The sequence below is a fragment of the Lates calcarifer genome, linkage group LG9 (genome assembly GCF_001640805.2).
Source record: "Lates calcarifer isolate ASB-BC8 linkage group LG9, TLL_Latcal_v3, whole genome shotgun sequence".
Classification (NCBI taxonomy): domain Eukaryota; kingdom Metazoa; phylum Chordata; class Actinopteri; family Centropomidae; genus Lates; species Lates calcarifer.
The window spans coordinates 3,744,731-3,760,760 of NC_066841.1; the positions used below are offsets into that span (position 1 = coordinate 3,744,731).

The following is a 16,030-nucleotide window of genomic DNA, read 5'->3' on the forward strand; positions in this document are numbered from 1 at the left end:
CAGCAGGAACAACACTGCAGGTCGCCAGTGTCAACACAGCCCGTCTCTCTCTCTCTATGTATCACCCCTCCTCTCTCTATCCCTCTTGTCTTTCTGTTGATCTGTCTGTGAGGAAATGAAAACCCTGATAATGCATGCACACGCACGCACACACACGCACACACAAACACTAAAACTGTGACAGAAGCCAGAGGATTAAAGACAAAGATGTCCCAGCCTCAGTATTATCTCAGCATTTCGATAAGCGGACACACAGAGAGACAGATAGGGCTAAGTATTGTTCTAAATGTTTTGCTAGCTGCCTCACTGTGTTACTTGAATTTCTTACTTCCTTCTCTCCCTGAATATGAACATTTTCAAAGCTTATTTTGTTTTTTACAGTCTAAAAGAAATTCAAGCCACTTCTCAACTTCTCAAATGCATCGGTGACTCATTTTGCCTTTATTTAAACAGCTGTGTAATATTAACCCAACAATATTTGGAACAAACCTTCTGTACTTGACAGTTATGGCACGAGATACGGATAAATCTTCCATCATCGTATATGAACGATGGCGAGGTATATCAGGATATAATACTTTTTCTGTTGGTTCAACTGAGATTTTAATTGGTTTAACAGAATCAAAACAAAATCAACAAATGCTAATGAAAACAAGACTAAGAGTCTGCAGCCATGGTAGCAGCTCTGTGAGGCTGTACATAGGTACAGCGGCAATGCTTTGAGCTAAATGCTAAACATGTTGTTTATAATTTAGTGTGTTAGCATGTTAACACTTGCTAATTACGAAACACACCAAACACAAAATAAAGTTAAGGCTGATGAGATAGTCATTTGTTTTGCAGGTTATTTCTCATGACAATCCATCTAACAGCTGGAGAGATATTCCATTCAAAACCAAAAATAAGAATCTCATGGTGGTGCAAGAAGAACATCAGTAGATCACTGACGTCAGTGGAATTTATCCTCAAGGCACCATGAATATCTTCGACTATCTTCCACTTGTAGCCTTAATATCAAGGTGCTTCATCACACTGATGAAATCTTCCTTTTAATCCAATATTGCCACAAAGCAGTCTTGTGCCTTGATTTGCAACATTCCCAAGTGGTCTGATACGAGCAGAGATACTAGCGATAATTACCTGATAAAGAGTGAAACAAAATGTCGACCTGTTGACGTCATATTACCCAACCCTGCAGTTTTTACACAGTGGTACAGCCACAATTTGGTCACTACTCAAAAACAGACTGATGTAAAAAATATCATGCCACAGACTGTGTTAGACCAATCACAGCTCGCACCCACACAGGATCCTGTGCTGGCATGACAGAACACACACACACACACACACACACAAAGTGGCAGATGGCTACGCTCTCCAAACCGGCAGGACTGTTGGCACAGTTTTGGGGAAGAGGGAGGGATCTCTGCTGCCGGTAAAAACAAAAACTAAAATCTGCAGCTCACAAAAACAGAGAGGTGCCCTTCAGCCAGTCACTGCAACGTCCATTTATATGGTCATTGATTAAAATCCTGCAATCTGCTCCTCCAGCCATCTGCTTCATTCATAGAGGAGAAAAATACCTTCTTAATGCACATTAACACACTCTGTCAGCTTTCTGGAGTCATCACACTTCACAGAGGCAACAAATTTTAAAAGTACACAAATGTGACAGAGAAGAGAGACATTACTGTGACACGATATTGTTTACAGCTGTCTGTTGTGGGGAAGTGAAGAGCTCAGTCTATAAAAGGTCAGTGCAGGGTAATCTGTTAATATCCCCGGCGGCAGCAGCAGCAGCAGCAGGAAGACTGGCAGCAGCAGAGCTGAATGGTAAATAGTTGTGTCATAAGAGATGAGCTGCTTTGGCAGAGACTGGCTGCGGCTGAATAATTGGCCAGCCTCTCCACAAATACATGGAGCCAGATGGACCAGGGAGTGGTTCATCTAGACATAAAGAAAATATGTCTCCATATCTCACCACACACACAGCAGTCCACAATCTAAACATAACCTTGAGTTTAGGAGAAAAGGAGGCAATAAACTGGCTTTAAAGTTCCAGACTCTAAGTTTGTGCTCTACCATACCTAGTGCAAGTAGTTTAAAAACCAATGCAAACTTAACGTTTGGTTTTCTGAAGCTGACAACTTCCAACTTGCCCTCACAGCAGCAGCTATGGCTCACACCTGGGAGCTGCCAGCACAGGAATCTATGCCAGAGGCCAGCTCTCCACAGAATAAACCTCAGCCTCAGGGAGGCTGATGCTCAGTAGTAAGAGGGAAGCCAGCAGCAGAGCATGCTCTGACTCAGCAGCTGTCTGGATTTGCTGCCAACACACTGGAGGCTGTCCAGGTCCTCTACGGTTCAATGAGAGTGTCTGTAGGCGGAGATGATCCTACTGCTACTACTCATTAGATTTTACGAATTAGACTGTGTGGGCAGACAGATCCAGGAGAGAAGCTGTAATCGATAGCGTTTCTCTATCTAGCTGCCTAAACATGACTGCTGCGTTTTAATGTATCAAAGGGTTCTCTGATGTGGGTTAGATCAGGGTGCTGCTGGGCCATGGAGGATGTGGCTGGGAGTGGGAAGGTGTGGTACTGATGAGTGAGTGGACCACTCAGGAGGAGCACAGATAACTATCTGTTTTACACCACTGCGCATCTATGAAAAATATCCTGGTATCCTGGCAGAAACAGACTCAGAGAGGAAACACCACACCCAGCTGCTTCATTGCTTTCTTCATTTCAACCTCATTACTTTTTTCTTGTACATCAGGAAATCAAACATTTTCATGCTTATACTCGGGCTGGTTATTGTTTGAAATTTTGCAGCACTGGTCCCGATACAATACCATTGTCAATTATGTCAAATTATACTTTTTGATACTTTGAGAAATATAAACATTTTCTACAACAAAACCTTTTTTTTTCCATTGAAAAACAACTCAGCTTCCTTACATGACACCTTTTATTCACACACACAAATGCTTCACATAGAAAAGATAAGCCAATAAATAAACAATATGATGACACATTTACTGTAATGTAAGACATAAAAAGCAAAACGCTGAAACCATCAAATGTTTATCGATTATCGAAATGATCTGTCGATTCAGTGAATCAATTATTTGACTAATCGCTGCAGCTTTAGCTGAACAAAAGAACTTTGCTTAAATAATAACCTTTAATAATCATCTTGTTTTTAGAACTTTTAGTTTAACCAGTGTTTACATCAGTTTCATCAGTGACAGCTAGTTTCACTGTCCTTCTTATGCCTATACGAATATTCTAAGGATATTTTTTTACTGATGCCACTTCTCTCCTCCACGCTCTCCCTTTGCCGGGCACACTCCCCTGAGAAAATACGTGCCAGTTACAGTTGTTTGCTCTGTCATCGCCTTCTTCAAACAGAGAAACTTTATTTTATGACGGGTTTCTTTACAGTTTCAAAGCATTGGGTTTCTGGACTAGCATGCATATACACACAACAGTGACTGAGAAAAATGACTTTGGCAACAAATGTTGAACTTTTCCAGGAAAAAAGGCAGAGCTGTGTCAGAGATTGCTGCCCATTATATCAGTACATGGGTAAAATGAGTCAGCTTGGGGTTTATTAGGGAAGCACAGAGGGAAGTCTGACTGATAATGACAGTTTCTTATTTACACTGATTTACAGTCTAATTTCCGCTGGCTGTCTGAAGCACAAATGAGCCTCAGTGTGTTTGTTTAAGGTCTGGACTTCACATGAACAAAGCAGACTGAGAAAACCCTCAGACATAACATACTAGAGAAGAACTGTGTCTTTACAACAACAACATTTGAGATGGGTCAGGAGTGTGAATGAGATTAGAAAAGGCTGTTTGAATCACTTGAATTGATCAGCATTCCTTACATGCACTAAAAGGCTCCTTGGACGTCATTTATACATTCCAGCATAATGAGGCATGGAAACTCCCAAAACTGTGTGTGTGTGTGTGTGTGTGTGTGTGTGTGTGTGTGTGTGTGTGTGATAAGCCTGGATGGTTTTAAACTGAAGCTACAAACTGCAAAACTTGGAGGGGATGCAGCAATTCAAACTGTGGTCTAGTTTAATAATTAAATTGCAAACTTATTGACCTTTCTTTTGACATAAACATGCAGTACTTCTAAAGCCCCTTTCACACTAGACAAAACCCCCCAAACACCCAGTAACATCTGGCTTTTGTCTTCAGTAGGAAAGGGTACAAGCAGCATTCATTCGCAGGTGCGAATGATGAATGAAGCTGATGAAGAAAGCTATGAATGAAGATGCAACACTGGCAAGTCAGCAAGACATCAACCTCCACGCTGCTTTCTACTGTTTACTAAGCCTGCTTTCTGGAGCTGTTGTGACGTTGAATGTTGGTTTAAATGACATGGAACTTCTTGCACAGCTGATACTTAAGGTTAAGTATTAAGGTTAAACTTAATGTGTCTTTCCCAGGAGCTACTGGTTGAGGTTTTATGAGCTAACTATCCTGTGCTTGCATTATTCATGGAGGAACAACATGTTTATTTCTGACGAGATGATATCGCAAAAAAATGAATTCCAATTTTGTTTTTGTCTGAGCTCACAGAGAAAGAATGTTTTCTGGTAATGTTTTTTCCCATTTCCATTGGTAAAAAATATTTTTTTTTCCACAAACCTCAGAGGTCAGAGCCTTCACTTTGTACAACAGGACAACCAAGTAATTTGATGCTACACTTACTACCCTCATTAAATCTTTAAGTGCTGCAAACTATTAGTCCCTCTCACTTTTCCTACATCTCCCCTAATCTCCTTTCTAATGCATCTCACTGAGACGTGTCAAACATGGCCACCTGATCTTCTGATCTATTACTCCTGACTGTAAGGGAATCCCCCCGCAGAACAGAGCCTGGGCTGTTCGTTCAGACATGTCCTGAGTAACCTCTCTGTGAGATCAGTAACCAACAGAAACGCTGTGTTGAGAGCTGCTCAGCTGCTCAGGAGATAAAATTAATGCACCTCTTCATGGCTGCTATTAGAGCTCCTCAACCAAACACTTTAAGGAAGTAAAAAGCCACAGGAACCAAACTCAGCAAATACGCCCATCCTTTAGAGCCGCCACCTCATCAAAAGCAAAGATTACGCAAACCAGATCAACAGACAAGTTTTAAAAAAACTTATTTTCATAACTACTTATGCTTTAGTACTATGTATAAAATACACATTGAAATAATGACAGCCTTGGGGTAAAGGTGCTGACTGTGAACCACAAGGTCCAGAGGAGGACTTGTGTTGAATGCCTCCACTCCATCACTTCATATCCAGCCCGCTCTCTTCAATCTATGCACAAATAATAAAACTTCATACTTTCAAAATGATACACCAAAGTTGCGAAGCCTTTCAGATGACTTGTGACTTTCTTTTACTGGGTGGATGGGTGGAACTTGTGAACTTGCACAAGCAGTGGGAGGGCACTGTTGGATTCCACTAACCGGACATTTTTACTGTCACATCAGGACATTTGTTCCAGACATTTTGACCACAACGATCTTTCCCTAACTCTTATCAAGTGGTTTTTGTGCCTAAACCCATGCATAGCACACAAAGTGATGGCATAAAGTTGCTATTATTTGTACACAGGTTGATGAGGCCAGGTTAATATAAACAGAAATCTACGGTCATGTACTTTGCTGTAATCTGAATTTTTTCACCACCTCTACATTTGTTGACAAGCTTTGCACACTTAAACACCACCGATCAGTCAGTGGTGTTTGAGTTGAAGTGCACACACATCTGCATGTACAATACACACAAACCCTTGCGTGCAGTATGTTTGCATGTAAGAGGCTTATCCCTGCAGAGGTTACATCATAAAACAACCGGCAGACGTGTAATCTGTACTCCACACACTCACTCTCACATTACCCATCATGCTTTGAAATTTCCACATTTCACTGCATAAGGCCCAAATCCAGACGAATACCACAGTGCCTTTGTGTTCTGTCTTTCAGGACAACAAAAACATTTATGACACTCATATCTTCAGCAGCTAAATTATTAACTAGTTTATCATGTGACATGAAGCAAAAGGGGAATTAATCATTTCAGTCTCCAGATAGATCTTGTATTTCGTTGTCTTGACATCTGTATAAGGAATTCTCTGGAATTAAGATGTATTAACACTGCCTCTCCACTGGCCTCGATCACTTTTGATGGTGTCTGTGTCAGCAGAGACCTACATTTAAGCATCAACTTCACCCTTACTGCAATCAGCAGTGTCCTCATTTGACTTGATCTCATTTTACTGGATACAAAGAAGCTTGTTTCAGAACTTGTTTTGAGTCAATTAACAGCTTAAAAGTAACATCAAAAACTAAATTTTAAGATCAAGATATTCAAGAAAACTAGCAGGATGTGTGAGGCAGACCCAGATTTACCTCCATCTGACTGTTATGACTCATAAACCAACCAGTCAGCAATTCTCTCTTCATCCATATTTATCATACTATCAACATAAATCATGTGGTTTCATATGGATTACTGCTGCTGCTACATTTATTGTTGAAACTAGCCTGCACTCCTTTGTATCCAGGTACATACCTACAGCAGAGAGATATTTACTCTGCTCTAAATGGCAGTCGCTGTCTGTTTAGAGTCAGCTGACGACAAACAGTGACCTCCAGACCTCTGTTACTCACTCTGAATGTAACTGTCGGAGTTAAGTCACAGCTGATTCCACGATGTGGGTGCGTTCGAGCTGCTACAGTGGTCTTGTTGTTGTATTTGCAGCTGTAATGCACTAATATCTCACGTCATTGGTACCATCCAAAGACTTGGGCTGCTTGTTTGGAACACACGATCCATTATTATGAGCTAAACTTTGTAAAGAGGCAGCTCCCGGTCACTGCCGTTGATCTGAAGAAGGTCAACATGATGCCAAGTTAGCTAACACACAATGTGTTAGCAACTTTTCCCAGGTGTTACAGCTGGCATGAGTGATCTTTCCATTACCAGTACAGCCATAAAGCAACGTCTTATCTCCCAGCTGAAGTTTTCTATCTTTAGTTTCTTTTTTGGCAGGCAATAATTGACATTTTGTTCCACTTTGACAGCAGAATGACACCCTCTCCGCAAACTGCTTTTTCTCTTTTCACACCACAGGAAGTGGGACAGCTTTTCAAAGAGAGGCAGGAAGGGGGAGGGAGTGATGAGGGGGTGATCAGGGGTGTCTCTATGCTTATCAGGGGGAATGAAACAGAATCCTCTTATGACAGACCTAAATAACCAGCCGTGGGGTTAGACAGGCTGTTGGTTATGGAGGTCAAAGGATAGTTATTATTAACAAGACTAAGTCCAAGGGGAGAGGGAGCAGCTGGTGCCAAGATTTCCAGCTGACAGTATCAGTCCAACTGATGATGTACATGTGGATCGATGCCACCCACCCACACTGAAGGTCAGTGGAGAGAATGAAGTCTCTCTGAGTCACTGTTATTCTCTCTGAGTAATCATGTGTCACGGTCCTCATTTCAGGACAATAGACAAAAAAAGTCAGGGGGATTAAAAAAAAAACGTTCTTCTTCAGGATCATTTATTCATACAGTAAAGTCCCTTATAGTGTATGAGCCCCAAAGGACAATACACAACAACAAGAGAAGGTCAAAAACGAGTACAGAAAAAATCTTATCAAGCAGTAATTAATCACAACACAAACAGACGAAAGATGAATGATCATGGCGGCCTATCAAGACAAAGGAGAACTCCTCAGAAAATCTTTAACACATCATTTGTACTGTTCACTATAAACCACTTGAGGGCTGATGTGTAAATATTGGATGTCTGAGTCCTTTAGCTTCAGTGCAACTCCTTTGTTTTTGAAACAGATCTCTTATCAGTGACTCTCAGGGCAGTGATGTCATGTTTTACACACACCCCTGAGTCTAGACAGTCTCACAGAAACCTCAGCCTGCAGGGATGTCTCCATAAGCCAGAATAAAGGGACACTCATACACTGGATCCATTGATCTATTCTGTATCAATTTCACCCCGCTTTTCTCTGAATGAACACAGTGTTTGCCTTGAGGAGATCAGCTGAATTCAAAACAGTGATGAATAAAATGCTAAAGCAGCATTTATCTGTAAGCACCTGTCTAAATCCACACTGTCATCTCTCAGCAGTGTCTCTCTGCTTCTGTTTCCCTACGGCTCCTCCCTACAGAGTTTCAAATAAGCATACACCACATACACGTAGTATACGCTCCAACTACATGGACAGTGTTAGAGGGCAATAACCAAAGTCAACAGACTCTCTACAGTAATCAGATATATAACTTTATACCTAAATCTAATACATCAAGGTTTAGCTAACATAATCATTTCAAATCTTACAGGCCACATTGCCTCTATGCATATTTTTGGGCTGATGAACTGACCCACACCTTCTTTAATGTTATTTCCCTTCATTATTGCAATCCACATCATTTGTTTGGCACATACAGCTTTCACAGCAGCCCAAAACATAATGATTATTATGTAATATTGAGTTACACTTAATAGGTTCTCAGCTGAAATGACTGCTGCTCTGTGGATGAGTGAGGGCTCGTCCAGGATAAAACAAATATGTCTGAAAAACCCACAGTCACGGAGGAACACGCAAAAAAACCTGTTTCATTCAAGTGACATTTAGACTGAAACAGGATGAAGACGACAAACCACAGGCCTTAAATACAAGATAAAAACATACTGGTACAATTGAAAGGCACAAAGTGTGTGTGCATGCGTGCGTGCATGTGAGTGCATGCACACATTGTGGTCAGCTTCATGTGGACCTGAGGGGATGTCTAGTCTTGTTTACATAAAGCTAGTGGTTTGTATTACCACAGATGACGATTGGGTTACAGTGAATGTTTGTGCCTCTTCTCTTCTGTAAACTACGCTGAAATCCACTGCTGTCATCTGAGATACAAAAGAACTACGTGCCGAAAACGTCTCATTTACACTGTCTGAATATCGGAGTCTGAAAGAGATCAAATGAGACTATAAAGTCAGGAAGTCAGGTCAAATAGACTTTAACTTGATGTGACTAACTTCCTGTTACAACTGCTGCTCCAAACCTTCTCACTTCTCAGTAGAGTACAGTTACAAAGCTTTACTTATTTTATATTTGAGAGTGTTGGAGCTGTCAATACAGAGGTATGTCCCACATGAGATTGAATGTCCATACAAGCTAAAAGACCAAGTCAATGCAGCACCTCCTGTATCAGGTAACTATACATAGCGCTAAGAAACAAGAGGAGGCTAAACAGAACAGACAGGCTGGCTAGGCCCTTTGCCTCAAATCTATAACTCATCACCTTCAACACAAAGGGAACCCCTGCCTATCAGTGAATGTAGTTCTAAGACTAGGTCCATACCAAAATGATGATAGGACAGCTCGAAAACTACATTCACACATATTAGCGTGAATGTAGCCTAAAACAGAACTGATACTGACAACATGTCATGTCATGAAATCAAACCCTGTTTTTGATACGGTTTATGGTTGGCATTTCTTCTGCAAGAGCCATTCAGTGTATTTGCATTTATTAATCTGTATAATAGTTTCATTGTTGGTGATGGAGCATGCTACCTTCAAATTAGTTACCTACACATGAGGGATTCACTGGAAAACTATGCTGCATGTAATCCATTATCACTGTTTCTTTCATCACATTCACAATAGTCTCACAGTTTCCTGTTCACTCACTCACCTAACACTGTATCAGAGCTGTATTAAGTTACTGCTAATTCAAATTGCACATTTCCTACTGCTGTAGTTGTTCCACATCAAAACCATTCAGCTGGAGAAATGTTACTAAAAATTGTTAAATTGTTACTAAGAAGCAGCCACATGAAAAGCAAATGAAGTTGGCACTAACAGCTATTGTTCATCACAAATGCATTGACAAGACAATGGTGATTTTCTGCATTTTATTGACAGCAAGTGAGTTAATGGAACAACAATCTGCAGCCACAGAGAGATGTTATAAAGAATCAGACACCTCCAACTCCTGAGCAACATAACCAACTCCTGTTACTGTGATCTGCTGTTGTGTGACAAACTACTCATGTGCAGCATGAAATCAGGTTACAGTTGCCCTGACTTCTAACACCAGTAACCACAGGATTTACCAAATCAAACAGGAGCAAAAGCTTACAGTTAAGCAACTAAAACACTTAATTAGTCAGAAAAACATTGTGGCTATGGTTAAAAAACATGCTACCTTAGTTTTCGCTTTCCTAAATACAGAACAAACCACTTCCTGTATTGTCATTGTAATGTTGGCATTGGCTGCAACTCTATACAATCATCCAGTGTCTGGTAAGGGTCTCAGCAGAGTTGTAGTGCATGTTCAACATTATGTGTAAGTAATGTGTATGAGTGACTTATTCATGTACTTTCATTCATGCATTCATGACTCTGCTTATACGACTGTCTCTGTAAGGAAGCTAATCAATAGAAATGCTGTCTAATGGTCTCCATCATCAATAATGGAGTGAGGCTGAGAATTCAGCTTCTACAACATTCAGCATCTCAGAAAGCCTGCATCTGTTTATTATTAACCCTCTATATTTATTTCATCATACCACTTGGTAACTGTACACACCCAACTGACACTGCAACGTAAATAAAACCCTAAACAAGGATCCATACAGATCATATGGTGCCACAGTCTATGAAATGGATAGCCAATGGCTGGTTTATCAGCCCAGACACACACACACACACAGTCAAAACACAGAGAATAAAACGTAACAGTCCACTTTGATATCATGCAGACAGCCCTGCCCTGAAAAACAAGAGCAGAGCTGCTCTTTGGTAAAATATCTGAGGATGGATTCCATCTTTCATGATTAACTATCCCTTGATCCACTAATTTCAGCACTTACAGTGGACCCACACATGTTTGAGGCAAATGTCTGGTGTCCAGATTTTACTGCTCTCCTTAATTACACAATCAGGATGGAAAATACTTAAAAGGATTGTTGCTGTCTGAATTGATAGATGTCTATTATCTTGGCAAAAAACAAAAATATCATTTAACTAGAACTACAGAGTGAGTCCAGGTAAACATATGTGCAAAAATTGAAGAAATTCCCTCCAGGTGATCTTGAGAAATCACATTCAAAAAAACCTTTCACCACCAAAATCAACTCAGTTTATCCCCAAGTCCAAACGAACGCTTGTACCAAATCTGAAGAAATTAGCTCAAGGTGTTACTGAGATATCACACTCATGAGAATGGGACGTATGGACGTTTGGTCGGACAACCTGAAAACATAATGCCTCCAGCCACAGCTGAAGTGTGTCCACTCTTAACCTGCAGTATTATTATGATTCCATGTATTACCCACATAGCTCATCAACTGACTAAATGAGACACGCTTAAATCAAATAACTGCAGAAAATTGATTACACGCGGAACTCGCTCTGACCTATCAGGACAATAAGTGTCAAGATTACAGAAATAAACCGACAGCTCCCCTGTAATCTCTCCTCAGCACACAAACAGGAAATTCTCACGCTTGAACAAAGCAGACATGCACACATTTCCCTGCTGCAGCATGATTCAGATCATCTGATTGATGGAATCATCAACAGCCATGGCTAAAAGGGGGTATGTCACTGGACACATAATGCAGCCTCAGCATTTAGAGTACATTATCGGACATGCTGAAAGCCTGAGCTCTGACCAGGGGACTTAAACTGGCAAGAGCAACACCTTACATATAACTTCCAAAAATACTGTTTTAAGCTTTAGTGTTATTTAATATTCTTTAAGTAACAAGGCACTTATGCACTCAACTGTATGTCAGGAAATACAGATTTATCATAGCTGATTCAGCAGAACTACTATTTTGCTGGATTAAGCACTTTGTAGAACTGCTGGTACTATGAGAAGTTACATGAATATGAACATATATATCTATCAATATTAGACTCCAATTTTTTCTGTCATCATGGTCATTGTGGAAAAAGTCCAATGCACATCAATGTACAAAATGTTAAAAATGTGATATCCCTAATCAAACAGTGTAATAAATAGATGAAAACTTTTATGATCCAATCCACTGTAGTGGTTTAATGTTTAAAAATAGTCATTAAATTGTCTTACTAATAAGGTGGACTAACCCCAAAAGCAGCTACTTGTGTTTTGTTTGAGAACTGAAAACACTGTGGTTTTTCACACTTTGCTGAGGGTGTGAAATCAAACTTCTTAAATATATTACTGTGATATGAAAGCGGGTGGACCACCAGTAACATCAACAGATACTGCTCATGGCCTCACAGCTGCATGATCCAAACCCTCGGTCAACAAACATCAGCATCACTCCACACTCTCCTCCCAACATCAATACTCTGATTGAGCTGTTCACCTGACTTGGCGAGGCTCTCCTGCTGTCTGTGTGCGCTTCAGTCGCCATTCGCCACAGGGTTTAATTTGGAAATAGAATGCCTAGCATCAGGAACTGACGAGCCGCAGCCATGTGACCTTACAGTGTAACCGAGCTCAGCAGGAGCTCTGACCTCTGCTGTATCGCCATCTGCTTCAGGTCAGCCGGTGCATTACGGTAAATTAATCTCACTATGTCAGACAAACAGGTGGAAATGCTGCAGAATAACTTGACAAACACCTCAAATTGTCCAAAACATTTTATAAAAAATATGTAAATTACAGCAAATTATGTTTTTGTAACCTTTTTTTGTCTGCTTCTTGTACACACATAAATTGAATTAAATGGAAATTTACTGGATTCCCCTCAGATGCTGCACTAAACTGTTGTTCCCTTTGAGTTTGCCACTGCAGCTGGGCACTTTGTGATTTACTCATGATGAAACACAGGCTTTAAAGCTTTTCTGCTGCCACAAAAATCACCTCAACACCACTGCACTCTGCTGCAGTCCTCTTTATTTACAGACCCGGTCAATTAACATACCTCTCTGCCAGACTCCCCTTAAAAAAAGGTGCTTTAGTTAAAGTTGATAGCAGCCCTCTATTATCAGAGAAGAATCCCCACAAGGATCACTTACATACAATGGATTCTTTGTGTACTTCCATGGCAACTCCAAAAGCTGCTCTCCACCTTGCTAACCTACTTTACCCCCCATTATTAACTATTTCCAGTAGTTTCTCTGAGGTGTTGCCAGTAAAATCCTTTGATTTCTTTCCACATCGTAAAACATAAATAGACTTATCGTTTTTAAAAGCAACAAAGTGTCTTAACGCCTGTTGTTCTGCTTTTTGGATGCGTCAGTGTCCAAAACAACATCCCCAAAACAATTTCTGGGAAGGTTCGTCAAAAAACAATACATGGAAGCAACATGTTGTTAACGGGCAGGATGTGCTCCAGGATGTGGGTTTCAAACGGCGTGACCACCGAGCAGCACCAGCCAGCTGAAACGGCACAGCCGAGTCATGTGGCGGGGTGGAAACGCTCCGTCCACTCCCAGCGCAGCCACCAGCACCAAAAAATCCGTGATGTCCGCACCAAATTTTCAGACGGTGACGGTCACAAAGAAACCACGCCGCCGGCTGCTGCTGCTACACAGTCCTCTATTTCTTCCTTATATGTCCACCATGACGGGAGAAAAGTTTATTTACATCGAGCAGTCTCTGCGCGCTTCACTGAACCAGGCGGTGAAAGACACGCTGGCACAAACATTTCCTCTGTTGAAAAAAAATAATGTTGGAGGTAAAGCTTACCTTTGTACTGCAGCGAGTTGCTGGTTCGTATCTTCACAGTCCCGCTAATAGACTCTCCCGGACCGTAAACCACCTTGTTGTTGGTAAAAGTGATATCAAATTCTTGAAGCTTTCCCATGGCTCCGCTCCGCTGCTCCTCTGCTCCGCTCTGTGTCTCTGAAAAGCGCGAGGAGGCGATGCTGCGCTCTCACCTGCTACCGCGAGCCCCCTTGGAGACCAGTGACGTCACTTCAACTATAACCCATTGAGAGTGATGGGAGGGAGGGAGAGAGGGAGGATGACCCATGTACACTGTGGTTTATGGGATGAGAGTGAAAATCTCTTATATAATTCAGTGGCAGGATCATTTGTGGTAATAAAAAAAATATACAGATGAAACAGCAACACAAAAGAAAGAAAGAAGAAAGAGAGAAAGAAAAAATGTAAATATTATTAAATAAATTTGACTGGACTACTTGAACTTGTACCTTTGGGTATGCCATTGTTGTTGGTGATATATAATTCCTCAACTTTATAAACTATATTTATATAATACAGAGTTAGTATTATTGGCCATTTACTGTGGAAACCAAAACATAAATATTCTCTGCATCATTCATGCAGCTTTAGAACTGATCAGAAAGTTTACAATAGCCAATAAAGTCAAGCAAGTGTCATTCAAAATAAGATTTTTATCCTTTGATACACTTAAATGTTTAATACAGTACACAGCTGTAACCTAATGTGACTACTAGTACTATAATATCCCAAAAGCAAATTCTGTTTCATGTCTGGTTCTATGGTACTTTGCAAAAATAATAATGCAGAAAGGATGTTATGACAGTGAATAAGTTGCAGAGCCCCTATTAACCCTGTGTTCATCCCACTAAATGTACAACATGTCCAGTTTTCTTCCTATGCTTAAATTCTAGCTGGCCCTAGATCATGCACAAAATAATCTTAGACTATGCCCCTGTAAACAAACAACTGAAATAAAAGGTGTGTAAAAGCTAGAGACCCCTCTCACAGCAGGACTGTAAGATCACAGCATATTATGCACAGTACAGTAAGACTGGAGCCTCTGGCGCTCATGGAGTTCCTGGTCCCCAGGGTGGTTGCTCATCTTCACTGGTGTCTAATTGTACCATTATATTTGGCTTCATTCTCACAAGGCACAGTCCCAGCAACAAGCACTTTACTCTCTGAGAGTGCAGACAGCTAAAGTCAGTAACAGTTTACATCCAGCAAAGTGGAAATCTGTTATTATGGTGATACGTAAAAACTGTCTCAGTTTATATTTACATATGTAACACCAGCCATGCTGAAAAGAGGAACAGATGCTAAACTAAATTTGTAGGTACACTGGCAGTGTTTCAGTTTCTGTTAGTCAATATCAAAACCACTGTTAACACAGATAAAAGCTGCTAGCAGAGTGTTACTTTTTCATTTTTCCCATCTGTAAACATCCATTAACGCCACTCTCTCAATTTGAGGACTTTTAGTCTGCACGTTAGCATTTTTTTTTTTTAGCCATGATTAAATATATTAAAAAATTCAACATGTATTAGCATTAAATGTCTCACTGTACTTCACACAGTTCATATAATTCCCATCTCTGTGTTCACTTCCTGTTCATTGAAAATACTTCCTGTCTCTTACTATACTTCCTGCCTCAGTGTGCATCATCAGTAGCTGTAGCTGATGTGAAAGTTACAGCTGTGGTGCATAAAGCTCACAGAGAAGATTATTTAATTGTATTGTCTTCATTTGTAGTTTCCATTGTGGAGCTTTAACATGTTGCATTTACTAAAAAAATACATCAAACACACAAATACACACAGGCAGACATTAATTCTCTCTGTGCCTCTCTCTTTCTGTCATCATCTCACCAGGCTGCTAATATTCCTGGTAAAAGCTTTGAGACAGATGTTTCCATGACAACAGACAAACACCATGGTTGCCAAGTTACTGCCTGTATCCATGGAAATCTGGTATGCTGTGGCATCTGATCCGGTTCTAAAGAATCATTGTTTTTGTTTACTCCTGTTGCAGAAACCTTCCCCCAAACAGTTTGAATAATGAGTCATTTTGACACAGCGAGGCTCAAAGTGGGAGAGGATCATATGTCAGGATGTAACAGGATAAGATGTTAACGCCATATGTCAAATACACTGAGCGTCAGGCTGAGGTGAATCGATGCCAGTACCCGGGGTATTATGCTTGCTGCTTCATACATCAGTTGTTGCTTCGTGCTTTTAAACCACATGTCATTCATCCCCTCTTAGAGTGCTACACAGAGGCCTCTGGTCTGTGGTGACACT

At 40.7% G+C, this 16,030-nt stretch overlaps 1 protein-coding gene across 1 annotated transcript in view; it reads right to left on the bottom strand.

Annotated features, from left to right (window-relative positions):
- The window catches only part of arrdc1b (arrestin domain containing 1b), a 30,272-nt gene extending 16,326 nt beyond the window's left edge, over positions 1 to 13,946 (bottom strand). The window contains exon 1 of the mRNA XM_018693097.2: positions 13,731 to 13,946. Within this exon, the coding sequence (XP_018548613.1) occupies positions 13,731 to 13,848 (118 nt within the window). The 5' untranslated portion in view covers positions 13,849 to 13,946. The remainder of the gene's footprint in view (positions 1 to 13,730) is intronic.
- Between the last annotated feature and the right edge of the window lie 2,084 nt (positions 13,947 to 16,030).